Source organism: Pseudonaja textilis, chromosome 4, assembly GCF_049901715.1.
Source record: "Pseudonaja textilis isolate UNSWEBS1 chromosome 4, rPseTex1.2, whole genome shotgun sequence".
NCBI lineage: Eukaryota > Metazoa > Chordata > Lepidosauria > Squamata > Elapidae > Pseudonaja > Pseudonaja textilis.
The window spans coordinates 13618336-13637344 of record NC_141993.1 but is presented as its reverse complement, the minus strand read 5'-3'; the positions used below and the strand labels follow the sequence as shown (position 1 = coordinate 13637344).

The window sequence follows — 19009 nt, the reverse complement described above, 5'->3', positions numbered from 1 at the left end:
ATCACAGTTATCTGTCAGCAAGTAGCAATGAATAAAGAAATCTGGCAATTTGCGCTAAAAAGGTATAAAAATCTTGCAGGTGGTTTATTTGTAAGATTATAGTCAAACTAACAGACTCCTTTGAAAATGACTGGGGTTCAGGACAATATGGAAGACAGACATTTAGAGTTGGAGTTCAATCACTACATAATGTCTGTATCATCATTAGCCAGGAGTTCTAGGCAAACTCATCCCTTTAGGTCCAAATATGTTTTGAGGTTTGAAACTAGTGAGAACAAGTAATAACATTTCCCTTAGTTGAACTTATTAAGATGAGTTTAGCTCAGAAATATTAATTGCACATCATGGTTGCCGGAATATTCTGACAAGGAGCTCGAGGCCCATTTTCTTTCTTTTTAAAAATGAAGACTTTAGGGAAAGCAAAGCAGAGAGAAGAAAAGAAAAGAAAAGAAAAATCCTCTTCTATCTTGCTTACATAAACGGGCTGTGAATTGGACCAGGAGGAACATTCTGAGTTCTCCATGTGGAGAAGAAAAGGCTAAGTTCATTTTGTCACTGAGGTCCCAAAGGTGCTTTTCAAAAGGCAAACGAAAAGTGAAACATTTACAAACGTTTTGAAAAGCACCTTTAAAACACTGATGACCTGGACGATTGAGAATCTCTACAGACATTTGTCACTGAGATGAAATCAAGGATTACACCTATAAATTCTCTCCTAGTTGTTTTTTTCCACTGACCTACAGCTCACCCTTCTTTAAGCATATTCTCTCTGATCCAGTTCTGAAAGACATCCAAAGAGAATCAGACAAACCATGAAATGGAAACAAACCCCCACAACTTCTTAAGTGAGGACAGTCAATAGGGAAGCGTTTAGAGTAATCTACTTTGTTAGCTCAGGAGTTTCGAGAACAATAGAGACATTCTTCTTCCCCCAGCAGCAAAATTATTACATGTAGCATATCAGGAGCATCATTTTTTTTGCTGAAACAATTAACAAAGAACCATAGTGTGGTTCATAATTTAATGCCTAAAGAAATATTTATGATTAGTGGGAAATTGCAAAAACAACAATAAAGCAGTATAAGTGCTAATATTCTAATGTTCTACTGAACAGACGAGAGGAACAGGAACAGCCTTTTGACTTCACCCATGTTTAATGTTAAAGGAGTCCTTGTATTCTGTAGAGACCTCTTTCATGCAATAGTGAAGCCTGATCAGCTGCTTATTATGATTAAATGCACCATATTAAATATATTGCTTAGCTGTATTAGTTTACACTATGTATATATGAGGCGGAGGACAGGAAAATTGGAGAATCACCGACATGTGAGCACAGCTTTCATGGTTTAATTCTCTCTGTGCATCCAGTGATATGTGGAATGGAAAGTAGGCAAATGTTTTAAGGGTCTTTAACAGAACATAGCAAAATAAATAAATGCAGCAATGGATTTTAATGGGGAGCTGCTAGTTTCTATTTCTGTGACTGGGAAATAATGTTAATTCAATGATGTGCAATTCTCATTTTTAAATAATTTATAGTTCACAGAAGATGTAATATTCACAGAATAGTAGATAAGATGCAAGAATCGGGACTATACTTTATTTCCTTGCTTGAGGACCATTAGTTTCCCCAAACATAAAAGAACCAACAATATTGTCAAATAATATAATTTGATTTGAAAGTAGTTTTCAGGAATATGAAACTCAGATATAAAATAAGAAATTAATTATTCCAATAAATATAGGTAATATGGTAAGCATAATTTTCTAACAGACAGACAAATACCCACTGGAAAAGGAAACAGAAATAATAATCAAGAGATCTTTGGTAAAACAGCTGTGAAATCCATTAATGTACATTGCTTTATTAATCCAATGTTATAGATCTCTTGCTCTCATTTTATTTCCACACAGAAGTGCAGGGCATCTGTAGCATGGAAATAATTATATATTTATTTAAAGAGGTAGTAAGCACTTCCAGCTATTTAAATCATACCCTGCAAATTCACTAAGTATAAAATATTTTTGATAACATAATATAGGAATTGTGGGTCTAAGAATTTTCCAGAGAGAGTCCTTTGTTCCATAGCTCAATATTACGGTAGTTGTTGTACTTGCTGAAATAATTGGAAGAAAATCCTATATTAAGTCTTGAGCATTAATGGCTTGTTCAGCTATCAGTTTCATTGCTGCACTCACATGGTCAAGTTGCAGAGATCATCCTAGCAGGAGCTGTGCATAGCCATTATCTGACATATGAATCACTTAGGCTGGCCAAGGATGCAGATTTCTATGCAAGGGACTGGAAAAGGAAGAGATGCTCCCGATTTCAAAACCTACCTTTACTCCATCTGACTTTTTGTTCAGTAAGCTCTTGGCAGCTGCAAATAGAATTGAGAAAAGCATGTGAACCACATTTTAACATTATTTCTCTTTTCCTTAAAGCAGGTCAACATAAAAAAAACAAGCTAGATTCATTTTAGGCTGTTATTTGCTCAAAACAATAAAATTTGCATGAACAATAGCCTTACCAACATCCAAACCTTACACCACAATCATATTTTTTTAAAGGAACTGGACAAAACACAAATCATCAGAGCTTTTGAGATGTTGATATCTTTGCTTTCGTTATTTACTACCTCTGTCCCTTTCAGTAGCCAAAGCTATCAGCAAAGAAGCAATTAAAAACCAACTCTTAAATTGACATGCAGAAGAATTATCCCCTGAATCAGTGTTTTATATGACAAATTTTATTCTAGAAAGTCACAAAAGTTTTTTTTTAACATTTTAATGCCAAGTTGCCATTGTTACGTGCAGTGACTATTAAGATCTTTTGATTTCCTCCTGCACATAGACATGACGATAGGCAGATATGATATTCTTTGAAGAAATATGGCATGTGAAGTGGCTCATCCCTTACCTATAAAATGCAGAATAGAAAAAGTAAAAATTAAGTCTGAGTACTTTAGTACAATGAAAAATACAACTGTCCACTAAAATCCAATATAGGATAACATTAGGGAAAACTTGATTGCTGCTAATCTGGGCAGAGGTCAGATCGGCCGTTGTCAAGAGGGAGAATTCAAAAGAGACCGCTTATCAGATGAAGTTTACATGTTTCATTTGGAGAAGAGTAAGTTACTTTGTTTTTCATTTAACTAGCTTGCAAAGACGAAGACAGAATACACATAAAACCAGAACATGAATGTATAACAGAAGGACACCCAAAGAAGCTTGACATTCACTGAGGCCTATCCATGCCAATTACAATTTTCATATATAGTTTTCAAAATAAATTTTTGATCAGCACACTCAACACAGAAACATTTGCACACAAGAAACCTAGATCTTGTAGTTTATATTACAGAAATCATATACTGTAGTTGGAAGAGGATTTTTAGGGTCTGGACAGTACACATTAGTTAACAGTTCATGTCCTTTGAAAACTGTTCACATCCATGCAATGATGTATCAATTTAATCAGGAACAGCATATTTTGAATAGTGATATCTATACTACCCTTACAAAAATTATGAGGTTTTTGGTCACCTAAAGAACATGCTTTATGTTTTTAAAAATAAAAACACTAATCCAGGTGCTTAAAAGACCAAGAGTTTTAGTATTCTAATTTCCAGGAAAGATGTTCCAAACTTCAAAACACCCTGAAATGAAACTTGGGCTTTGTTTCATGGCGTTTGTTCCCTGAAATGACAGCCAACGTTTGGGGTTGTGATCTCTATCCCAACACCCCTTTTTTAGAACATACAGGCAGCATAAAAGCCTAATGATATCCAAGGGTCCTTATGGCTCTAGAATATTCCTCTATACATTATTTGGTCTGCTGGGCCAATGCAGCATATGTTTGGCCTTAAACAAGCTAGCAGCCGATTGAGGGGTACATTAAAAAGGTACATTAAAAAGAATTAAGTACCACATATATTTAATACGAAGTACAAGATTCACATTTATTTTGTAGCTTTATAAATTTTTAAAACCCAAGACCAGACAGATTATGATACTAATGAGAAAAATATGTACAGAATACACTAGCTGGATTTGGTTTCCTATTCACTAAATATGGAATCTAAGGCCTAATCTGAAATGTTGTTAGATAACATAATCCTGTCCCTGTGAGTCATTTAAATGCAAACAACATTAAAATTATGTTTTATTCATTTATACACTATCCATTTTCAAAGGCCCTGTGCAGCTAATTACCAAGATCAATTTAAAAGGTACCTCCTTCAAAAATAATAAGAAAATCTACTCATAATATGAACAAGATTGACAATATCAACTATACAAACTCATGTGCCTGCCAGGATCCAACTTGACTCACAATATGCCCTTCCCCTGTGCTTGATAGAACAACCAAGTCTTAACTGCTTTTAATCGTTTTTCTTTTTTTTAATGAGGCAAATTTTTAAAACATGTAAGTGCAAGAATCTAAAGGGGAGAAATGGATATTCCTCCTCTTTTACATAACTCTGTTGTACAAAAATATTTCACATGTGAAGAAGACATGCTGGTTCATGTATGTTTCCATACCATGGGATAAAATTCAGGGTAGCAGAGAAGAGCTCTGAGAAATTAAGGCAAGATGTAATAAAAAGGCGCTGTTGCACTCATCTAGCAGGAAACCAATTTATGTTTAAGCTTGTGTAATTAAACCCTAATCCATTCCAGATCTCGAATTCCTATACTGTAGTTTTATTTGCAGCATAAGGAAAATATCAAAGTTATCTACAGAAAGCTGATTCTGGAAAATTCAGCAACATATTTGGCAGAAAAAGAGAAGTCCTTATTCCAACTTTAATATGGTTATCATATGGAAATGAAAACTACCTCATGCAGTTAATCATACTAAAAAAAAAGAAAACATGAGAAAGGATGAAAAGTAATCCCTCTCTGAAGCTTTGAGACTTTGCCTTAGTTTTGCCTCCATCAGACATGATGCCATAGTGTAATTGAGACAACAGAGTGGCCCCTGAAAACCAATCCAACCTGGATATAGATTTTGTACACTATAAAGCAAGAACACCAAGAAATGCAATGTTCTTTATTGCAGTTGATGTAGTTACAGCGGGAGAATAGGCCTTCTGAATAGTGACATAAAATTCAGAGCTGGTTTCACAGAAGCCCAATGTTGGCCCTTTTCTGCCAAAGGAATAAGGTCAAGGTGTTCTTATTCCTGTCAGGCAGTTTCCCTCTGGCCTGTCAAAAATTAAGCTATTAGCATTGCTCTAGAATAGATCCTCTGATTCCACCCCAGGATTACCATTGTTTTTTTTTCTAAAAATGGTAATAAATAAAGATTAAGCAAGATACAAGCATTTGGAGGGAGGTCAGGAATAAATTATGTGGTCAAATCTACGTTAAGGTTACTGAAAATCTAACATAGATATTATGGGAATGGGAAGTCTGCATTTATAATATAGAGTGCAGACATTGAGAAGAGAATTAGTGGAAGTTATTCATTCAGCTCTGGTCAATGTAAAGAGTTGATATAATAGAAGGAAATCCCCAAGGAGCTGGCTAATGAGAGCACAGGAGGTCTTGAAATTCACCCATATTCTGATCTCATAAATCATCTGCAGCTCTTTGCCACACACTTTATAATTTAATTCCTCCTCAACATTCACATACACAGCAGGCTGGGAAAGGCTGATATTTATTAATCTACAAAACAGCCCCCAAAAAAAAAAAAAAAAAAAGAGCAAAGATACATTTTGCATGAAGCTTGGACTTTTAGATAACACACTGTTATCCAAAAGAAGAAACTTGGATGCCTACAATTAAGCACCACACAAGAACACAAAATTTCCTGGGATTACTTAGAAGACAAAACACACAGAGAATGCTTTTCTCAGCACAAGACAACAGATGAGCTGCAAAGAGGTTTTCCAGAGAATGTAACATTCTATATCTATACTCTGCAGATTCTGGGGACATACCACCATCCAATTCTAACTTACAGCTGTAAACAATATTAAAATGCATACTCACAATATTTATTGGGCAATTATATCCTGCCTTTGATATAGGACAGGGGAATCCAACCATTTTTGAACCGGGTTGTAATACAGTCTTTGAATAGCAAAGATAACGGATCACACAACACACAAAGGAAAGCGGCATTTAGTCTTGCAGGAATTATGTGTGGCCTAGGGGAATACTCTGTTTTAGTTCTAAAGATGGCACCCATGGGGGTTTCCCCCCCGTTTTAACAGGATCCTTACACAGTAGGCCAGGGTGGAGTAGGGTGAGAACAATGAAACACAAATGCTTCAATCTGACTTTTTGATTGCTTGAATCTGACTTTTCCTTAGTTATTATTCCATCTTGATTTTAATTCTCTGTTTTTAGTATTGGCCTAAATGACACATAATCTGCACCGAAATTTTTAAATGGAAATGAGCTTGCAATTGTGAAGGTATTACAAATAGTTCTTGATTTACAATAGTAATTGGGACTGGAAATCGAGTTGTAAATTGTTATGGTCATAAGTCGAAGCACCCACATGAACTGAAATAATTTTCTGACCTTTTTTTGTAGTGGTCATTAAGTGAATGTGACAGTTGTTGTGAAATGCGGTGCTCAATAATCAAACAGTATGAATCCATATAATTGAATGGCCTTTTTTGCCAAAAATCAGCAAAAAACCAGCGAATTGAAATCATGTGACCATGGAATACTGTAATGGTCATAAAGCTTATATGCAGTCATGTGACTGCAGTGGGGAGATGATGTAAGATAGTCACCAGTGCTTTCTGTGGCCATCATAACTTCAAATGCTTGTAAAATGACTGATTGTGAGGGCTATTTATATATCTTTAAAAAGTCAGTGGCCATAATGAATTTGGAAGCATTATGATTGTTAAGCTTAGCTAAAACTTAAATGTCAATTTGCCTTCGAAGGACAGATTCTGACTACGTTAGACTTACAAACTATTCCTGCCTTCCTTCTAAAGACAACAAAAATGTTCTATTCTGCAGTTGAAGTCCTTTCCTAAAATTATAGATCAACATTAACTAGGAATAATTTATCTGTTCCCAATAATATATATTACTGAAGTGCTTTCACACACATTTCTTCCTATTATTAGTCTAAACTATTTAAATAATTGATTAAAAATACGTGTGTGTAGCTTTACCTCCAGAATTGTAGATTCTAAAAACTAGTCCTGGAGAAAGTTGTTTGAAGCAAGTGGGATCATCCCTTCATAGGCATTTAAATATATCATAAGTAGTCCTTAGAGGGCCTTTAAACCTCACCATAATTCCTGTTTATTTATGAGAAATTACCAATTAGTCCAGTGTCTTTACATCAAAGGCAGGCAACACTGGTTCTGCTACTTTTCAAGGAAAATTCCTTGCAAGAAAAGCTAGTAGCCTGAAAAATAAGTGTTCCCATTTCCTCCACTGAGTATTATATTATGGGCTCTCCTCGTGTATCTAATCACAGATTTCAAATATGGCACAAATTGAAGAGATGCCCACTTTGGCTGCAAGCAAATTTCTCCTAGTCTAGTTTTCATATCAGAAGTTAATTAGGCTGGGGAAAAAACTGCTTGCTCAGTGTGGTGGAGAATTTCTCCTCACACCACTCTATGTATTCCATTCCATTTAAAAAATTCAATTTCTCATAAAAAAGAAATGTTGCCTCTAGTCACATATAAGTTGCAGATGCCTGCTCACACACCTAATTGAGTTGGATAAAATGCACTTTTCATTTATACAGAGACTCATTATAATGCAATAGTGATTGCATTTTGAACTAATGTGGCTTTTAAAGAATGATTTATAATTGGTGTATATCTGATAAGATAAAGCTCTTTCTTCAATTAGTTTAATTTTGAAGATTGCAACACTAACTTTGAGACCTAGTAACTGCTTTTGATGAACACCAAGGCTGGTTTTGTTCCTGCAGATTCTGGACATGCACTATTTACTAAACCAAAACCCTACTCCTACAGTCTGCAACAGGGAAATTAAATCACAATACATCCAAAATCTGCAATATATATTCAAATATATTGCACGAATTCATACATTTTGCATGAAATGTCACACATGTAGGTGCACCCAGGTAGAAGCATGGAGATTAAATTAATAAGTAGGAAGAAGATAAACTGCGATGAGAGGGTCCTTATTCCACCTTCTATTCTAAGGGGCCTCATCTGATAAGCAAGGGGATCATGGGAAATCTTGTGTGCATTCAGTAGTTCTAGGAGCACACCTGTAGGTCCATAAAGAAATCCTAGGGAGGTTGGCTCAGCTCTGGCTCTAAAGTCATTAGAAAATACTCTGAAATTTGTCAACTGAGCACCCCACATTGTATGCTTCCCATTTAAGCAACATTCAGGCTATTGACATATTTATTTGTCCCTGAACACTTTTGTTTAGCTGAAGAACAATTACCAATAGGAAATTATCTGGCCTTTGAAGCTTTTTCCGAATTTGGGATTAATGCTTCTACCAGCACACTCTTTTCCTGCCTTTTTTGGGGGTGGGCGGGGGGGGGGAGATTTAACAGAGGACTTAACAGATATTTTCCATTCTTAAATGATAATAATTTTGGAAGTACAAGACCAATGTTCTTTATTGAATAAAAGTTAAGTGTCTTTGCCAGTACAAGAAACCTTATCCCACTGCTTTTTATCTTTTATCCCTCAAATTTTAACCTGCAGTCAAATATAATTACAAACAGGATGCATAATATTGAATCCTACTGTGTGTCGCTGCTTATCACCAATCCGTATAAGAAAATAGCAGGCTAATCTTATGCTATCCTCCTATAAAATGGTAGATGTTATTAAAAAACAAAATTCAGAATCTGCTAACAGATTGATATCCTCCTAAGACATTCGTGGCTGTAGGAGCCATAGCAACTTTCTGAAACTATTTAAAAATGTACTGACACTATGACAATCCCTGTCTCCATATGTCTTCCGTCAATTCACAGCAAAACAGGGTTAACTACCCAACATGCATTTTGTTAGTAGGTTCAAACTCAATGTACTTATGATACTTGGTTAGATGGATACCTTAGTGCATGCCCTTTTCTCAGCCAGCAAGCATGGATGGTGTGTCTCACTAAGTGCACAAATACTATCATGCTGGTTTTTACTGGCAGTGGAATTGATCAAGGGAGGGCAAGTGTGTGGGTCTAAGATCAGGCACTCAGGAGATACGACTCATGCCACATACCTTGCTCAGCCAGGCCGGCAGCACTCATGGTGGCCGAAGCAGGGGCGGAGCTCTGCCTGCCAACTGATTGGACACAATCATTCAGTGGGAGGAGCCATAATAAAGCAATAAAGGCCCATTAGCATGGTGCAAGTAGATTAGTTTAAAAAGAAATGTGGAAAAAAAAAAGAAAGGTAAGAAGAGGGGAAACACAATATTATAAAAAAGATAATATTATTCCCTTTTAAATATGAAGATAAAACCACAGGAGCCGGCACAAAGGGTTGGACATCAGGAAGTTGAGAAAGCTGCAGGTTTTAGATGTAAACAGTGTTTGTAAAACAGACTTTCAGTTATAGAGTTTTATGTCAACAAAATCAAAGACGAAGGTATTAGCTGCAGAACAAAGACTAGAATGTCTACTTTAAAATCACAAAAGGAACTGGATGATGCTATGTACACCGGTTGCAACAGGTTGTGTTACTGTATTAAAAGAACAATTAAAGAAATAAAGGCAAATAAATATTAGAATGATCAGTCAACCAGTTGGCTTGATTTATGAACAGCAGCTTCATCCACTGTGTATTTAGTGAAGAAACATGAATAAGGAAATCAGTATTCGTTAAGAAGAATGAAGTGCTGTCCTGGGATTGAACTAGTTTATTAAAGTACTTTAACTTTTTGCTCTCTAGAAAAATACAGATATTTAGCTCAGGATTCTTTATTATCCTCCAGTCTGAAAAGCACTCACAGAGGTTCAAAAGTTTCTGATGATTATTGATTCAGAACTGTAATTGTCAGATAAATAGCAAATAAGTCAAAGTCTGCAATTTGTTAAATTATTCAGGTTATTTCAAAGCCAAAGAGGAAAATGTGTAATTCTACCTCACCAGTTAGAGTAATGGAAATATTTTAGTGTCTTAGTAATGCTACAGAACCACTAATCTAAAATAATAATAAAAATATAATAAAGGATAGCATTTCAAAGTAGCATGGAAGCTGGAAAACAAATTGCTTTGAAAAAGGAGAGGATTACACAGATTTTTTTCAAGGGAGCAGTTGCCTTTTCAAAGAAATGCAGTCAGCCAACAGCAAACTTATTTTAGCAGTTTAAGGCTATTTTCTTCTCTAATCCAAATGAAAGCAAAGAGGTCAATAGGCAGGCTATTATATTATATTGAATTGTTTATTTCAAGAAGTAAGGCACTTCACTTATGTTTGCTCCTTTCCAAAGCTGTGTACCATAGAGAACACTGGTCTACAAGGAGAAAGCCTCAGAAATGAAAGTACCAGTAGCTTAATTTTACCAGAATTTGGTCATTAACAAAGAAAATTAAGTCCTGAGTATTAATTGGCTGCAGTTTCCAAGGTCAAAATTGCATCAAGATAATTCAAAATTATGAGGGGGGCGTGCTCCTAACTTTTCTGCAAAATATGAGAATGGTAACTCACCGATCATTATAAATTTATCTTTTTATTGTTACCAATAACAATTTTCCATTCATTTAATGGTTTTTCATGTAATATTTTCATGCTTTTTGCATGAAAAACTGACAAGCCCTAACATCAGATTAAATGACAAGGTTCAATCTTTATTCGGTATCTAAAACTATGCTTTTTGGCTTTTCTCTTGTGAACTGCAGTACCATCCCTGGGGAGATTCCATCAGTAATCGGCAAGCATTGACGGACTCCATTTCCTTCGGTATCTTTCCTCCATGCCTGCGATATCCTGGTGGAATCTCTCCCCAGGCTCATCACTCACTGCCCCACAGTTCAAAGGGAAATAATCTAAGTGTGAGTGTAAGATGTGAAGGTTCAGCGACCTGTTTGCACTAAGTACTTTACAGGACCTAAGCAAGTTTGCCACCTGTTTTTCATAGTCATCTGCCTTGCTGTTCTCAAAGTGAAGATAAATTTACACATTTCTATGTAGTACCATTTTCATTGTTCTACCATACTTTGTCAAGAAGTTACGAGATATCGTAACTATTAGAAACCACCTCTCTTTAGGCAAATATACTCACCCGTGTATAAATCTTTATTGTGAAATATCTTGAAAACTTTAGATATTTGAAATTAGAATTCATCCAGAGGTGGTATTCAGCAGGTTCTGACCAGTTCTGGAGAACCGGAAGCGGAAATTTTAAGTAGTTCATAGAACTGGCAAATACAGGAAAACGGAGCTGGAAATCAGGTTAGTGGGGTGGGGAGGGAATGGGGATTTTACGATATCCTTCCCCTACCATGCCCACCAAGACACGCCCACAGAACCAGTAGTAAAAAATTTTGAATCCCACCACTGAATTCATCTAATCAAAATATGTAAAATTAACACATTTTATCTTGGAGGTCTATAATTTCCCAAAATTTGTAGACCAGTGAATGTAATGTAAGAAGAAAACAGAGGGTTGAGGCTGCTCAAGGACATCTGATGGCTTTATCACTCAGCTGAGATTTAAATGGGAGATCTGACACCCATCGTTCATATTATGGACTGTACCGGTTTCCCTCTGAAGTCCTTCAACAATCTGCTGTGGCACTTACCCCGTGTAATAGCCTCCCCTGAAGATCTAGATGACCTTCAACTGCTGGTCTGTAAAGCCTGACATTTTCCACAGGCATTCAAGCTGAATTGCTACTGAAGCCCAATATAGGTAATCTGCGACTGAGGATAATGTGTAAACTGCCTCAGCTTTTATTACTGTGCATTTAATATGTTTATATTTGTATACTGTGTTCTATTTGTATATTATTATGTTTTCATTAGATATTTATGCTGCTTTTTTTTCCAAAAAGTTTTTATTTTTTTCATTTTTACACATCTCTGTGTGGGCAACATGGTTCCAGATTATAACACTTGAACATAATCATACTTTCATTTCCACCAATCTTATATGATGTCATCTCATCTCATTATCCATTTCACCCATCTTTAAATAAATTTCCATTTCATATTTCAATACATTAATTCAATATCAATATCACTTCATCCATATATAGATTCCCATTTCTTTATCCCCTATTATTTCAGTTTTCAGCTTACCACCTATTTTATTTAATATTACACATCATTATTATCCTTAATTTTCCCTAAGCCAATTATATAATAAACAATATAAAAATAAAAATAAAAACCAATATATTTAGGATCCACATGGTATATCCCCTCGATCTATCTAATTTAATAATTCACTCCCCAGCTTTAAACTTATTCACATTAAATAATCAACTGTATATTTTAAAATATATATATTTTGAGATATCTCCCCCTGAAATCACTAAAATTTATCTATGTTCTAATACATTTCCATTCCCGTTTTAATCCTCCAATGTAAGAGTTCATAACAGCATAATTCATATACAACCCAACCCTAATCCTAAAATAATTTCCAACAAGTTTTAAACTAAATGCCAATATACATTCCCTTATACAATCCCAAACCCTTATCTCTAAATCTTGAAACGTTATCATACCTTTTAATTTGGGCTAGGTTTCCCTTTTCTAAGTTTCCCCAATCTTTCTTCTTTTTTCCTTCTAATTTTATTTTTATTTCCCTCTGCCTGTCTGCCATGTTTCCCCCCCTTTTCAGTTCTCTTTCTTGGGGTTTCTTCTTATGTATTCTCCTCCTCTTCTTCTTAGTCTTGAGTGTCTTTCTTTTATTTATTGTCTCTAACATCAATGTCTCTGTTTTAAGTCTTTTTATGTCCTTTGACAATGATCCTTGTTCTTCATGTTCGTCAAGGCTGTTATTTCTCTCTTTTAATTCATCCTCTCTGGGCTTCCTTTGTTCTTCCGCAAACTGTGACACCATTACTTTACTCAGAATTAACTCCACCAATCTCATTCTTTCTTTAAACATCTCTCTCACATTTTGGAGCTCCTACTTAAATTCTTTGCTTATTTCTTCCATTTCTTTGGTCTATTAAGTTATTCTTTATTTTATTAAAAGTCAAATTTTTCTGTTATGGTCCTTGTCAAAAGTCTCCGTTTTAACTGTAATCCCCTCTTCTTCTTTTTTTTATAAAGCTTCCGGGGATCTTGTTATATACAACCAGCAATTTTCCATAGAAACATAAAAGAAGGAAATCTTTAACCCTTAGGTGGTGCTCTATATCACTTTCTTCTTAGAATTCTTTTATTTTTAATTCACTTTTCCGTAGCATTAATATTAGATTTAACCAATTCCAAATAAGTCCTGCATTTTATCCAATGCCTGATTAATGTCCAATTCTGTATGTTATTCCAAATTTAGTCTCTAATCACATATAATTATTTTATTTCCGGATTTTTCTTTACCTTATATTTTCCTATTTCTCGTTCACCACTACCACTCTTCCAAATGAGGGCTCTTTCTTTCCGCTTTTCGGGGTTATCAAAAAGAATATTCAAACTCTTTTATCCAGTTACACATTGCTCACCACTTTCACTCTCCAGCACAAAACTTGTGTCCCGGCAGCTTCCTATCTTCAGGGCAGCCATTAAAAGACTGCCACTTCTTTCTGTCTTCTAGGGGAGTTTGCCTAGCCAGGGAGGGGAGATGCGGCTCCCCTCGACCCAGCTGGTGGTTTCCCCCTCTTCCCCCCACCCCTACGAGGTGGGTCAGATGGATTCGGTCCTTTAAGGAGCCCTCAAACAGGGTAAGCACAGATCAAAGCCACACACAATCATGGTCTCTGATCCATCGTCGACCAGAACACCACCGGAAGCCCATATATTTATGCTGCTTTTATCATTCTGTACTGTAAGGCTCCCAGATTAATTTGCTTAAGATGAGCAACCATATAAATTTCCTAAATAAATATCCATTTTGGAGTGGACCCCCAAAAGACTTCACTGAACAGGAAAACATTTTATTAAGACCAGATTCCCTGCAGAAGAAATTCCAGCATTGTCAAGAATAGAACAATGAATGTATCCAAATCCCTCCACCAAACATGAAGCAAGCTATCCACACTTAGAATTGTCATACTCCAGATGTAATTTTCAGTGGCATGTGAGATTGTACACGTGGCCAAAAACAACTGGTTTTTCAACAGATAAAAAAATACATATCTGTGACCCATTAGTTTAATATCGATTGTGGTCTTTGATGCTCATTGACAATTCAGGTTGCTGTACTGGAAAAAGCCACATCACCATAACCAAAGGTTTGCATAGCTTATGATTAGAAGGAAATGATACCCAAATTTTCCAGTTCTTTAACCAACCTTAGATGAAACAAGATTGGAGTAGGGAGGGGTAAAGTAAACTATGTTTATGAGAAATAAAAATGTAAAGGGTCCCTTGTCCAGTTTTTTCCAACTCTAGGAGATGAGATGAGATGCTTATCTCCATTTCTTGGCTGAGTGAACCAGTATTGTCCGAAGACATTTCTGTGCTCATATGGCCAGCATGACTATACTCTGAGGTGCCCAGAGTGCTGTTACCTTCCTACCAAAGTGGTGCCTGTTTATTTATTTGCATTTGCATGCATCAAACTGCCAGATTGGCAGAAGCTGGGGCAAGTAATGGGAGCTCACCCCATCACGTGGCACCTGGGTCTTGAACCTTAACAGCTTTCCAGCTGACAAGCTCAGCATCTTTAACTGCTGAGCCACTACACGCTCGTGCATGCACGCACATGCACACGCACACACACACACACACACACACACCACTTAAGACAAATACCACTATGATTAAAGGGCAATATAGCATTTTAAAGAATAGGCTATGGTAAGTTATAAGCATATTTAATGTAAAAATGTTATTGTTCTGATTAGGACATCATATAGCTAATAGTGTCCGCATGAATTGGAATTTGTTTACTGTCCAAAAACACAGAAAGACATGTTGAGATTCTTCTAAGGAGTTTCCTTTATTTGTTCCCCACTTTAGACAGTAATCTTGCCAAATTAGAGCAGTCTACTTGCACCATAAAACATATATTTTAGGAACTGTTAGGGAGGAGCTGTCTTGACCTTTCTTCTCTTAAGTTATCTGAACTGTGCTGTCTCTTGCTACCCTTCCTTCCTGGAAATCCGAGCTATAATCCATCACTTCTGCAATGTCCATTATCCTCAATTAGTTAAGATCTCATCATGATGTTGAAGCTTCTTATTGGTAAACCAGGCAATTGTGACATTTTATAACCATTTTTCTCATGTCAGATTCTTATTTTGCATGAAAACAGTCAACAATTACACTGGAGCTCCTTAACAGCTTGAATTCAGGTGATATGTCTAAGAATTTCAGCCTATGGAAGAGGCACTTGGACATCATTGTTCAGGCAATGACAAACCAATCCTGCACTGCTGCTTAGAAAGCCGCATAGCTATGTCAATGAAGTCACCACGAGTCAATTTCAACTATAGGGCAGCTTTACCTGTTTATGATATATTATGTATATATTTCAAAAGGTAATCACATTAGGCCTCCCTGAATGAATTTATGTGCTTCACACACACTTGCAAAAATATCACACGATTCTACCTTATCTTTTAAGAACATCCTTCTAACATTCTATATTTGGCTCCTCATACTATATAGCAATGATAGGCAACATTTTTGGGTAAAAAGTGTATTTTAAAATATTGTCTTCTACCTGCGAGGAGAATATCCCTGCAATTAGAAGTTAAATTATAAGAATGGACAGAATTGAAATATTTCATCCTTAATGTTCAGGATTAAAAACTAGGTTTTGCACCCTCATTTTATTTTTTAAGTGATAAAAAAAATGCCATTGAAAATTTTGCTTCTATTTTTAGTACGATACCATCTGGGTGTAGGAAGGCAATCTGAGAACTGCTAAGATGGAAACAACAATGATTTCCTTTTCTGTTCTATCATGCGCTGCATACAGTGAGAAGTTAGAACCATCTCATGCAAGTACATGAAAGGCATTTTTATTATGATCAAAAGCTATTTTTGGTACAAAAGCTTCACTGTAAGAGCCTCAAACATTAATCCTCTTTCTTCCACAGAGCTAATGTTTCTAAATTCTAAAATATTTTTGTTGCTTTTTGAAACTTTTAAAAAAATAAAAAGCATTTTTGGAATTAATATTTATTTAAAAGCCTTGTTTATTATTTTGCAATGTTATATACACTAAGTAGCTAATCCAGCCATTCATCATATTGATGAAAAAGTGATTCTGGGTAGCGTATATAATGTTATTACTGTAGTATAAAAGACCACATTGTCTGAGAAAGAAACCTGGAACTCTAAATTTGCTTCCAAAAATGCTGGGGAATATAATGAAGAATTTAGAGAGAGACTGTGTATTCTGCATTGAACTGAATTTTGTTTACCAGGACAATTCAAAATTAAATTCAGCACTTTTTGCATAATTATTTTGCTGGTGCAATGCGATCCTTCATCCAAGAATATTCCTGAATAGGATTATAACGGGCATTGTTTGCAGTTTCCAAACATATCTTAACATGCTATAAAAGGGAAAAAAATGAGGGAGAAAAAATTATTGTGGCTTTTTGATTCTTCTGCAAACTTCCAGTCATACAGAAAATTTTGTTTATATTCTTACCAAATTAGTTTAGATCTGCAGACATATCATTCATGTATAACATATGACAACTGATACCTAGAATATCTGTCACCTGAGATAAGGTCATCCTAAAACTTCCTCTCAAAAGCTTGGGCTCTTTTCTGTCTACTGCTCAGCTCAGGTGAAAAGGAAGGACATTCAGACTATGGCTCTCATCCTCTTCAAAATAACTGTCTTCTCTGGGCAAGACTGATGTACTTAAGCATTCAAATCCAAACTGATTTTTTAGGAGAAAATCTTTCCCCCCTTAATTGCAAAACTATTAATTACCATCTCTTTGATAAGAAAGGACCCTGAAGGAAGAAGGAAGGAGAGAGAAGGAGGAAGCAAAGACTGGTCAGGGCCATTTCATCTGATTATTAATTAATTAAATGTGGTACACTGCCCAACTCAGGGCAACTCTTGATGGTGCACAAAGTTAAAAACGCAGGAAAAATAACAGTAATAAAGGCGAAAGGAACAGAAGATGGCAAAACCAGGCAAGAAGAGATACATTCACATGACCCAAAAGGGGTTTCAACCACTCTAGCCAAAGGCTTAAGTGAACAACCAGATCTTTAAGGCATTTCGAAACACCAATAGGTCAGAATGTCAGTTTTACAAGGTAGACCAGGAAGGAAAAATGAGCAAAAGAGCTAATTCTGCTTTATTGTAAAGTTACATTAACAGAAACTTGCAAGTCTGAAAGTACTTCTCTCCACTTACTTACAGCCCAAGAAACTAGGGACTTTTTGAGATTCTTGCCTACCCACATTCCAGGGGATGGCTAAGCTGCCTTTTATTTGACTGTTCCCTTGGCTGCATCTCACTGCTCCCAAACTCATTCACACATACCATTACAAGGACGCATTCAGATTCCATGGGGAACCTGAAAGCAGAGGTGTTGAAACACAGAAGGCATACTTCTGGGGTCCTAGTAGATGGCACTGTTTAACTAAAGGAATCTGGAGCACGCCAACCTTGCCAAATCAAATCAGCCAGGCAGATCAGCCAGGTAACTAGGCTTTATACCATGTAGGGTATTATAGGTAGTGACCAGCTCCTTGATTCACACCCAGAAGCAAACTGGTAACTGTGCCACTAACAACGCAGGGGTGTTACACAGCTGCCTTCTAGACCAGCTGAAATAGCCGGGTGATCTTTAAGGGAAGCTCTACATAGAGCCTGTTGCACGAGTCAAGAGTGGAAGTCCTTTTGGAAGTCCTACCTGGAAGTCCTTTTAATCTAGGAAAAAGCAACTGGCAAACCAGATGAAGCTGGACAAAGGCATCCTTGGCCATTGCTGCTACCTGCTGACATTCTCAGCCCTGCAATCAAACTAGATGACAATTTAGATGACATTTGAATCTGATTCCCAATCCATTTGCATCAATGACAGATCCAGAGTGTTTCTTAAGGGCCACAACACACCATTTTGTCAAATGTGATTGCATCACGGGCTGGATCATGATGGATTGGGACGTTTTTTTGCCTTTGCGGAGTCAGGGTGGGCGTGGCCTGCGTGTGACGTATCCAGCCTACAGGCCGGCCAGTTTGACAGGCCTGTTCTAGAAGCAATAGCAGTGCTAGCCCTTCATTTGTTTTCTTTTTCAGCCAACCCACCCATTAATCATTTAGTTTTAGGCCATTTTCTCCTCTCACAGAGATAACAGAGATTTCCCTCACCCACCTCAACGAAAGCACTAATTTATCAAATGGTCACATTTTGCTTTTTGTGTGTGTGAGTGGAAGAGAGAAACTTTGTGGATTCTCTTAACGAAAGGCAGGGGATGTGGCTGTGAGGAGTGTGACAGACAAAAGGGACCATATACATATAAAAACAGGTCAATGCTTGTAAGATGCCAGCAAAGTCTTCAGCTCTCAGTTGTCCTTCAGACTGAGACCAGCAATACTTCTTAAATTGTCTTGAGTTGCACTCAATTCTCAGCAGGTGTCTGATTCTCTGCAGGTGTCTCTGTGGAGTTATTACATACTTACTGACCTTTAAGACACTACAATTATATTTTTTAAGCTTTGGTAGAGGTGAATTTTTAAAGAAAAATTGAGAAGCAGAACCTCATGGAAATCAAACTCTTCTAAGAAGGGGTTTGTTTCAAAGGAACTGATGGTGGCCACAGGAACTGAAAAGATGCGAAGTTCAGATACTGCGTGAACCTGGTGGTATGAAATCAGCAGCCCTCCCACAAAGCAAGTTTCTAGAGCAGGGGTGTCAAACTTACGTCGTTGTCACATGATGTATCATGACTTTTCCCCCCATTGCTAAACTGGGCATGG

The 19009-nt window shown here is 36.5% G+C and overlaps 1 protein-coding gene across 17 annotated transcripts in view; it reads right to left on the bottom strand.

Moving 5' to 3' along the window:
* Nucleotides 1–19009, bottom strand: part of CAMK2G (calcium/calmodulin dependent protein kinase II gamma) — a 191671-nt gene that overhangs the window by 34814 nt on the left and 137848 nt on the right. For 9 of the 17 annotated variants that reach the window (XM_026710954.2, XM_087932278.1, XM_087932281.1 and 6 more), the window contains 2 exons: nt 9211–9273; nt 2341–2381 (listed from right to left, as the gene is read on the bottom strand). In XM_026710954.2, the coding sequence (XP_026566739.1) occupies nt 2341–2381; nt 9211–9273 (104 nt within the window). The remainder of the gene's footprint in view (nt 1–2340; nt 2382–9210; nt 9274–19009) is intronic. The other 8 variants (XM_026710952.2, XM_026710956.2, XM_026710959.2 and 5 more) reach the window with 1 other exon arrangement.